Raw genomic sequence first — 10,607 nt, 5'->3', positions numbered from 1 at the left:
TTCTCTTGTTCATACTGCTTTTTGCGTGTATAAAATTCATCCCTTGAAAAAAAAAAATAACCAAACTAATATTCCCTTTTCTAATACAGTCTAATAAAAGAGTCACACTTTATATTAAGTGTGTCATGATCTGGGCTGTGGGGCCACCCTCAGCCACCTGGGGTCGCTGTTTTGCCTTCCTTGCACTCCACTTCCACTTCACTGAGTGTTCACTTGTCCTGATTATGTCACCTGTCTTTCCCCAGCTGTTCACAATCACAAGTGTCTTTATAATCTCCACACTTCCACTACCCTAGTGAGTCTGCATTGTTTTCATGTTGCCCGTTCCGGATGGTTTGTCTCTGTTCTCTTTGCTCCAGTCTAGATCCTGTTTGTTGTGCCGTGTTGGCCTTTGTTTTGTTTGTTTATTTGTGTTTAATTAAAATATATTTCTTACCTGCTTTTGGACCCAGACCTCCCTTACTCAACCGTGACAAAGTGTCCCTAATGTAACCACAGTGTATGTACACATTGGTACATTGTATCTACAGCTCTAATACTGGTGTAATTACACATATGTAACAACCACTGAATAGCATGTGTAAGTACAAATGTGTAACAGGACATTGGTAACAACACTTTTTGCACTTCTGGAAGTACACATGTGTAACAAGAATTATGTAACAACATTTTGTAACAACAATATGTACTCACAGAAGTTTTTACACTTCCATACAGTCTTCAATACTGCAGTTGGAATGCCCTGAAACATTATTGAAATCGTGATGATTCCTATGTAGGCTACATATGATTTTTGTATTCATGTATTTGTGAACACTGAATTAGATTTTTTTTCTTCTTGAGATCAGGGGAGTGAGGTTTACCTGTGCAGCACCTACTGCTGGCCTCTGTTTATGTCAAATATCACACTGGGAAACAGTCACTCACATTGCAGATACTGTGAATAAAATGATACCTTGCTTGTGTTTGTTCTCCAGCTGTGTAGCCAGATCATTCTGGTTCATCTTCCTAAGAATGTCCACCATGATCTCCACAGCTTCTTCTGGTCCAAAACAGGCCACCATCTTATCCACTGTTTTTAACCCATCTGCATTCTCCATTTCAGACTTTGATATACGCTCATGATCTTTCTGTAAGTGCCACTGAAACAGCTCCAGTTTCTCTTCTAGATACTTCAGTGAGTCTTTGAGCATTTTTTTAACAAATGCCATCGTCCTTAACTTATTCACAGCTGCAGGAAAATAAGAAGATCAAGAAGTAATTTTACTCTTAACATGAGGATCTAAGTGCTCAAATGTTATTTGGATTATGAAGCTATAAGCAGAGACAAATTAATGATAATAACATAATGAATAATTGCTTTGAACTTCTGATGTCCATGAAACTGTAAGTGTAGTATCAATACAGTACAGGACATGTCAGTATCATATGAACTAGTATTTTCCAACCATGAATAATGATGATGCAGATGTTTTTGTGTTTCTCCACTGAACTGTGTTTTGGGCAGAATTTCTAAAACTCTTTTCAGTCCTGCATTTTTATAGGATTCTGAAAGGGGGATTTTCTTCAGAACTTAAACCTGTTAAACCAGATCAATTTAAAAAAAGACTAATAAAAAATTGTTTTCAACTGTCTTCAACATAGGTGAGAGTAGAGTCACGTGATCAGCTGGATAAGATGGCGGCGTAGATCGATTCTCGTCACCCAGAGTTGTTAATTTGGTCGGTAATTCGCTGTTGTAACACTTTATTTTTTATTCAGTCTGTTTGTAATAACTCCCATTGAAGCGGGATGGCTGAATCAAATAAAAAGTCTGCGTCTAATGCTTCAAAGAGCAAAGTAAATCGGTCTGACATGGAGGCCATTGCTGAATCGGTGTTAGAGAGACAACGAGACTATCTTGACTCCCGTTTTGACCAGCTTCAACAGATGGGAAAAGATACCGAAGGGAAGCTGTGTAGCATCCAGACCCAATTAATGTCTTTGTCTGAGAGCATTGGCACTATAAATGCGGAAATGGGGAAAATCCGATCGGATGTCAAAAGCAACTCAAAGCAGCTAGCCTCTCAAGATGCGGTGCTACAACAGATGCAGCTTAAGCTAGCGGACATGGAGGACAGAAATCGTCGGTGTAATATTCGAATCGTGGGTTTGCCAGAAAACCTGGAAGGGTCTAATGCCGTCCAATACTTGACGCAGTCACTCCCTAAGTGGTTTCCCTCACTTGGTAACCTTCAAGGTGAAATAATGCGCGCTCATCGTGTGTATAATGTCAAGAATCGAGTAAACACCCGAACGATGATATTCAATGTACTTCGTTTCACCACCTGCCAAGCAATTCTTCGAGCTGCTAGGAAAACCCCAGTCACTGTTGATGGTCGGAGGGTAAGATTTTTACCTGATTATAGCAGCTACACTCTTGGACGCCGCATGTCCTTCTCCAAGGCAATGGATAACGCACGAGCCAAGGGTGTGGAGTTTTTCCTGCTTTATCCTGCTGTTTTGAAGATTAAGGTTGGTGGTCGCGTGGAGTCGTTCCAGTCTCCTAAGGATGCTGAGGATTTTGTCCATGCACTACCGGCGGTGCTTCCCCTTTCCTCGAGTGCAGAGTCTGCGGACGGTGGAGTCCGAACGGGAACTGAAGCTGAAGGTACAGATTCTGAATCGGTGGAGTAATGGATCTTCAGGTTGAATTCTGGTCAGGAGTCATGACGTTATCCGTTTGTCGGTCTATTGGCACACAACTACAAATTGTCTGCTCGTTCGAGCACTTGTACTGAAGCAAGTTGTCGGTAAATTGTTGCACCGGCGGGGCTTCCTCTTTCCTTCAGTGCGAGACTGCGGATGGTGGAGTTCGGCGGGAACTTAAGGTACAGATGCTGAATCGGTGGAGCAGAACTTCAGTTTGAATTCTGGTCAGGAGTCGCGATGTTGTCTGTTCGTCGGGAACACAACTACAAAGTGACTGCTTGTTCGATCATTTATACTGAAGCAAGTTGTCGGCAGATTGTTGTTGCACTGCCGTAGCCACGATATCTTGTGTATTGCATTATTTACAATGCGTTTTTTGTTGTTGTTGTTGGTTTGAAATATTCACACTGTTCGAGTCTAACTCTGTATGCATGAGTTATTTCGTTATTGGTTTAAGATGACTCATATACGCGATTTCTGGAACAAAAAAATCTTTCTTCATTTTAATTATTCTTTCGGCTGCGAGTTGCAGACGTTTGGTGTAGTATTATTACTATGTTCTCTTTACATTGCAGTCAAACAGGTCTGCATGCATACCTCAAGTGTTACTTGTTCATAATTGTGTTATCAGGCTTACAAGATAATAATGGTAATTTAACCTTTTATTTGTAGTATTGCATTATTTCAAGTGTTTGAAATTTACTTGGATTTAGACTTGGATTTAATTTATTTTAATCATTAACGACTCTGGGTTGAAATATCTTTGCCGCCCCGTACCCATATATGGTCACGGATCAACGCGATTTGAATGTAATTTTATTTGATTTTGTATTATTATTATTATTATTATGTTATTTTCTTTTCATTTTGGCATTTTTGATGTATTTGTGTTACTGGGGGAAATATATATCGATTTCTGTTTTAACATATTTGGGGGAAAACTCACGGTGCTTTGTAGTGCCTGGCTTGGTGGGAATTATTTCACCATACTATATCTGGATTTGCCACTACAATGAATGTAAATACAGGTATAAAATTGTCGTACTTAAATTTCCGGGAGTTGCTGTGAGAACTGCATACGATCATAATGGGTGATCTGTCAATTTTAGTGTGGAATTGCGATGGGTTGAATGCACCGCACAAACGGAGCAGCGTATTATCTTTACTTTGGCGGAAAAAAAATGATCTTGCGTTTTTACAAGAAACTCATTTTTTATGTAAAGATGCTAGTCGTATCGCTAATAAATTTTATCATACTATCGCTTCCTCGACGTCCAGTACAAAAACTAAAGGTGTAGCCATCGTTTGTAGACGTAATCTGAAAATGAAGTTGTTGGATTTTTGGGCGGATGATGCAGGCAGAATTGTCATTGCAAAAGTTGAATTATATGGCAAAAAGGTGGCTCTTATATCTATTTATGCACCTAATACATTCGATAGACGTTTTTATGATATACTGACAAAAAGAATGTTAGATCTGACTGATTATTCGTTCATAGTAGGCGCAGATATGAATGCAGTTTGGGACGTTAATCTCGATAGGTCAAGTTCGTCTGCTTCTAGAGAGCAGGAACTGGCTACCGCTGCTTTACATTCATGGGCTAAAAGTCTGGGGCTTGTAGATATATGGAGATCTCTTAATCCCACAACAAAAGACTATACCTTTTTCTCATCCAGACATAAAACTTTTTCAAGAATAGATTTTATATTTTCATCTCCTAAACTTTTCCAGAAAATTGATTATGCTACGTTATTGCCTATAGCCCTTTCGGATCACAAAGGAGTATGGTGTTACGCTACTTTGGGTAGCTTATCCAAACGAGCCACAAGATGGCGTTTCAATACCACCTTATTGCAGAATGATGAGTATAAGGCACAGTTCCTATCTCAATTGGATGATTTTTTGGAGTTTAATATTGGCTCAGTAGAGGACCCCAGAATATTATGGCAGGCGATAAAAGGGTTTATACGAGGCAATGCTATACTGTTTTGTTCTAATTTGCGTAAGGCTAGATCTGCTAAATTGCAAGCGCTTGAAGCGGATTTTGTTAAACTGGATTCCACTTTACAAAACAATTACTCTTCACAAATAGCAGTGGAACGCGATCTTATTAAGAAAGAAATAAATGATATTCTGAAGCGACGTTCTGAATTTTTAATTCACAGAACTAGACAGAGATATTATTTCCATGGATCCAGACCTAGTCATTTACTGGCTATGAAAATCAGGTCAAATGAGCAATTTGCTGATATTTCTTCCATCAAATCCTTAACAGGTATTACCGCTACTGAACCTAAACAAATTAATGAGATATTTCGTAATTTTTATTCCAATTTATACAAGTCTGAGATTCAGCCTGAACAAGATAAATGTAATGATTTACTTAAAAAGTTACATTTACCACAATTGGCAACAAATGTTTCCACTTTTCTTGACAATCCTATCTCTTTAGAAGAATTGAAAGAGGCAGCACTTGCCATGCAAAGGAATAAATCACCTGGTTTAGATGGGATACCTCCTGAGTTTTATGTTGTATTTTGGAATAAATTAGGCCCCTTGCTCCTTGATATGATATCAGCTTCAATTGAAAAAGGCAGTTTCTCTAGAGATGTTAATACTGCTTTGATATCTCTACTTTTGAAAAAGGATAAGGATCCAACCGAATGTGCAAACTATAGACCCCTAAGTCTGCTAAATTCAGACCTAAAAATTTACTCAAAAGTACTTGCTCGGCGCATTCAGGACCACATGCCTATGTTAATTAATTGTGACCAGACAGGTTTTATTAAATCTAGACTGGCAACGGATAATGTCAGGCGAATTCTTCACATAGTTGATGCAGTAGTAGGTACCAAAGATCCTTCAGTGGTGTTGTCCCTTGATGCAATGAAGGCCTTTGATAGGATGGAATGGTCTTTTTTGTGGTGTGTTCTGGAACATATGGGCTTTGGTAAAGGGTTTATAAATATGATTAAAATTCTTTATTCTAATCCAACTGCATTAGTACTTACAGGGCAGTTGCTCTCCTCACCATTTTCTATCACTAGGTCTTCGCGACAGGGGTGCCCCTTAAGCCCGGCTCTATTTGCTCTCTCCCTTGAACCTCTTGCCCAGATGATTCGACAGTCAACTGAGATAAAGCCTATTTCTGTTCACAATACTTTGCATCATGTAGCATTGTATGCTGATGATGTTTTGGTTTTTATGGAAAAACCAATAGAGTCTATTTCAAGCCTGCTGTCTATTTGTGAAGAGTATGGTCATTTATCTGGTTTTAAGGTTAACTGGTCCAAATCTGCCCTTTTACCTTTAAATGAGTCTGCTAAACTGTTGGATTATCCACCTGATATTTCTGTTGTTCAGCTCTTTAAGTATCTTGGGATACAAATTTTTCCCTCCTTGAACCAAATTGTGACACACAATTTTTCTGACGTGAGCAAGGACATCATGAGAGATTTGGACAGGTGGATTAACCTGCCCAATTCTTTGCAGGCCCGAATTTCTATAGTTAAAATGAATATTTTACCTCGGCTTAATTTTTTTAGTTCTATGATACCTCTCTCTCCTCCTGTCAATTTCTGGAACAAAATCCACAGTAAAATTTCCCAATTCATTTGGAATAAAAAAAGGCCTCGTTTAAAGTTGTCTACATTACAGAGGAGGAAGGCACACGGGGGCTTAACTGTACCTAATTGTAAGTTTTATTTTTGGTCGTTTGTGCTTCGGCCTTTGCTTGTATGGTTTAACCCTCACACATCTGTTTCTTGGCGTAAGATAGAAGAAAATTTAGTCCACCCATGGAATTTGGAAAACGTCCTTTTTTCCAATGTGTCAGATAAGCAATGTCGTCTACGTTTTGGTCCCATAGTTTCTCATCTTATTCAGACTTGGAGGATGGTGGAATCTGTATGCAAGATCTCCTGTAGGTGGCATACACAGTCTCCCATATTCAATAATAAAAGTCTGACTATTGGTGGTAGACCCATTCCTTCCTCGCAATGGAGTAGGAGTGGAATTCATTATCTAAAAGACATTTATACCGAATCTGGACTTTGCTCCTTTCAAGACATTTCAAAACGATTCAATTTGCCAGCTTCTTCTTTTTTCTTTTATCTTCAGCTTAGATCGGCCCTCAAAGCATATGGCGTACCTTGGCAACAACCTTTAATTGTACATCCTTTGTATAAACTATTCATTGCTCAAAGAAATAATAGCGGTTTAGTGTCTACATTATATACTTTTATTTTGGAAGCTTCTTATGCTAAACTGCCACTAGAAAGACTGTGGAGACATGATTGCCCCAACTTAGATTTAGATTTCAATTGGGAGGATGTTTGGGTAAATATAAAGGAGGCTTCTCGTAATCCTGACCACCAACAGATACATTTTAATTTTGTACATCGAACGTATTTAACTCCCCGTAAACTTCATCTAATGAAGAGGTTAACTGACCCAAACTGCACCTTGTGCACTTTGAAGGTTCCAGGTACTTTTCTACACATGATGTGGGAGTGTCCACCTGTTGCTCAATTTTGGTCTAGGGTTGCATCAAGAATGTCTGATCTGGTTTCCACAACTGTACCTGTAACTGTCCCAGTTTTATTATTGAATAAATTAACAATATTGAATATTAACAATCAGAACAAGCGCATATTACTAGCTGGCCTCACAGCTGCCAAAAAGATGATTGCATTAAGATGGAAACCCCCTCATTCTCTTTCTGTGAAATGCTGGATTCTTACATTTTTGGATGTAATTTTTTTAGAACTGTCTACTGCTCGAGTAAATGGTGCAAATGAAAAGACCCTTTGTAGTTGGCACACTGTTGCGGAGTCACTGAAAACCTGGTTGAGATGATCTCTTCTCTTTACCTGTATTTTAAATTGGTTTAGTGGGAGTTCCTGAATATGAGCAAATCCCCTTAAGTGTATGTATGTGGGTACCCCCCCCCTTTATTTTATTATTATTATTATTATTATTTTTATTTTTTTCCCCTTTTAATTTACTTGTTTTCTATTAATACAGGGTTGTCTATATGTATTTGATATACATGTATATGGATCATTCCTGTTGGCTGTTTGAAATGTTTTGTGATATTTTGTTGTTTTCCTTAATAAATATTTGATAACAAAAAAAAAACATAGGTGAGAGTAAACCCACGTGGAGAATCACTGGCTATATTCACATGAACTTGAGTAATCTAATTATTTACCTTATTCTGATTAAGACAATATTCTGGTGTTTACATGAGTTGCATTTAGAATATTCCTTTCATGTTCCTGTTTTACATGTCATTATGTCCTCACACCATTCAACATCACCTCCAGAACTTCACGTATTAACATAAAGTTCATCTTCATTATGTGCCATGTACAGTTTGGGGTATTTCATTTTTAATTTTACAAATGCTTTAAGTGCAGTTAATTATTTGTAATGCTATACATGCAAACAGATGATGGCATTGTTGAAGCCATGCTCTTTTGCCTTAAAAACGTTGGTCACTGCCATTTAAGTGTCCTCTCACAAAATGTGTCAAAAAGTCATACATGACTAATTGTGTGATTAAGGTGTGTACATGTCTATACTACACTTAATAATGAGACTAAAAATTGTGGACTTGATTTGAAAAAGCTAAATGGTTATAAATAAATAGTCACTTGTGTTGTTTGTGGTCAAAAATGACTTGACTTCACTGGAAATGAATTGGAAATACACAAAAATTGTGTGTACAATCTACAAATCATTCACACTGCAGAAAAAAGCAATGAAGGTGTGACACCGTAAAATATCAAGAGTGCCAAATAGACACACTTCACCCACCCCTCAACATTAGTTAGTTTAATACATGTTATGCTCAAAACACACCCATGAGTTTTTAAGAGAATAGGGACAACACTTTTAAGACGTGACCATTTTTCTCATCCTTAAACTAGCAGAAGTGGATTTGGACGAATTCAGACCATTATTACATAGTGCACCTTTAAAGGGGACATATGAAAATCTGACCTTTTTGTTCAAATGCAATAATTGTGTCTTCGGTGCATCTACCAACCCAGAAAACATGACGAAGGACAACCCAGTAACTTTCTCTGCAAGCATGTGATAATCTTATTTTAGTATTACCGCTCCATATTCTGCACATTTCTACCCATATTGTGTTTTTGCTAGTGACAGTTTATCAGTTTGAGCAAAGCATGCTAACTTTTCTGTCACAGACTGTCACGGTGCACACATCAATCGTCTTCTCATGTCTTGTGATCTGTGGGTTTGTCATGTGATCGTGTGCTCACTCAGCTGAGCTGCCAATCAGTCCGGCACAGGTGTTCATCATTACCTTCAGCCCATAAATACTCACCTCATTCTCTCTTTCCCCGTCCGATAGTTCTACTGGATGTTTGCAGTGTTGGTTTGTCTTCGTGTGCGTCGATCATCTTGTGGATTGTTCCTGTCTGAGTTCGTCTTGTCTTCGTTGGATCTGCACTCTGGATATCACCACCACGGGACTCACGCCACCACACTGTCTGCCATCTCACCCCTGCCTCACCCAGCCGGGAGACCCATCATTCACGGACTGTGTTCACTATCTGCCTTAAATAATATTCATTCACCTGCTATTGCTTCCACTCTCTCATTTCAGCACGTTACAGAACTATCGGACCAATCATGGAAGCAGCAGGCACACCTCAACCCACGCTGGAGGATTATGTACAGGACTGCATCTCCCGGCTGGAGAAACAAGAGAAGAGCACGAGCGATATGGGACCAGCTATTCGTGCTCTTGTGGGGCAGGTGTCCGAGCTGACCCAACGCATGCAACAACTTCAGCTTCCCGCTGCGCCCATCACGCCGCCCACACCGCCAGCCCCTCTCGTTTCGCTCGGAGCATCGGCGATGGCTCTTCCACCTGAGCCCCGCCTTCCCCCGCCGGAGGCTTATAGTGGTGAGTCGAATCTCTGCCGAGCTTTCCTCACTAAATGCTCTATGCATTTTGCGCTACAATCTCGCACGTTTGCTAGTGAGGAAAGCAAGGTGGCATTCGTACTCACCCTATTAACGGGGAGGGCGGCACTTTGGGGCACGGCCGTGTGGGAAAGTCAAGATCCCTGTTGTGCCTCGTTCGAAGCACTCTCCGCCGAGATGAAGCGGGTGTTCGACCGCGCGGCTTCTGGGAGGGAGGCCGCGCGGACCTTAATGGATCTCCAACAGGGGGGGGAGATCCGTTTCTGACTACTCTATCGAGTTTCGCACCCTGGCGGCAGAGTGCCAATGGAACGAGGAGGCGCAGTGGGACAGATTCCTGCATGGGCTGGCTGATCGCGTCCAAAAGGAGATCTACGCCCTGGATCTACCCGCCAACCTCAATGGACTGATCGATCTTGCTTTGCGGGTAGACTCTCGTCTCTCCCGAGTCGAGCGACGTGGATTATTCGCTCGGCTCCCCCCTGGGGAGGAAGTTCCACCACGAGCCAGCGGCCACGACGCGGTCAGCCCTTCCTACGATCACGAGCCCATGCAGGTGGGTCGAGCTCGGCTTTCCCGGGAGGAGAAGGAGAGGCGGAGGTCCCAGGGCCTTTGTCTATACTGTGGAGCCAAGGGACATTTCGCGTTCAACTGTCCAGTAAAAGGCCCAGCCCGGCAGTAAATCTGAGGCTACTGTCGGGTGGGATCTCCGCTAAGAAGACCTCATCCAGTTCGACCTCCACGCTCCTCCCGGTAAGGTTAAGATGGCAGAATCACGATCACCTCTGCACGGCACTTCTGGACTCTGGGGCTGAAGGTAACTTCATGGACTATAACTTTGCACTTCATAATCATGTTCCTCTCTCCTCCCTCACCACTTCTATCGCTGTCTCTGCATTAAATGGTCAGACATTACCCAGGATTACCCACACCACAGAACCCGTCACTCTCACTG

The 10,607-nt window shown here is 40.8% G+C and overlaps 1 protein-coding gene across 1 annotated transcript in view; it reads left to right on the top strand.

Annotated features, from left to right (window-relative positions):
• Positions 1-9,355: 9,355 nt before the first annotated feature.
• Positions 9,356-10,607, top strand: part of LOC141326053 (uncharacterized) — a 117,471-nt gene continuing 116,219 nt past the window's right edge. The window contains exons 1-2 of the mRNA XM_073834754.1: positions 9,356-9,632; positions 10,084-10,208. Of these exons, the coding sequence (XP_073690855.1) occupies positions 9,356-9,632; positions 10,084-10,208 (402 nt within the window). The remainder of the gene's footprint in view (positions 9,633-10,083; positions 10,209-10,607) is intronic.

This window comes from Garra rufa, chromosome 2 (assembly GCF_049309525.1).
Source record: "Garra rufa chromosome 2, GarRuf1.0, whole genome shotgun sequence".
Taxonomy (NCBI): domain Eukaryota; kingdom Metazoa; phylum Chordata; class Actinopteri; order Cypriniformes; family Cyprinidae; genus Garra; species Garra rufa.
Note: the sequence above shows the minus strand (reverse complement) of the source record. Positions and strands in the feature narration are given on the sequence as shown.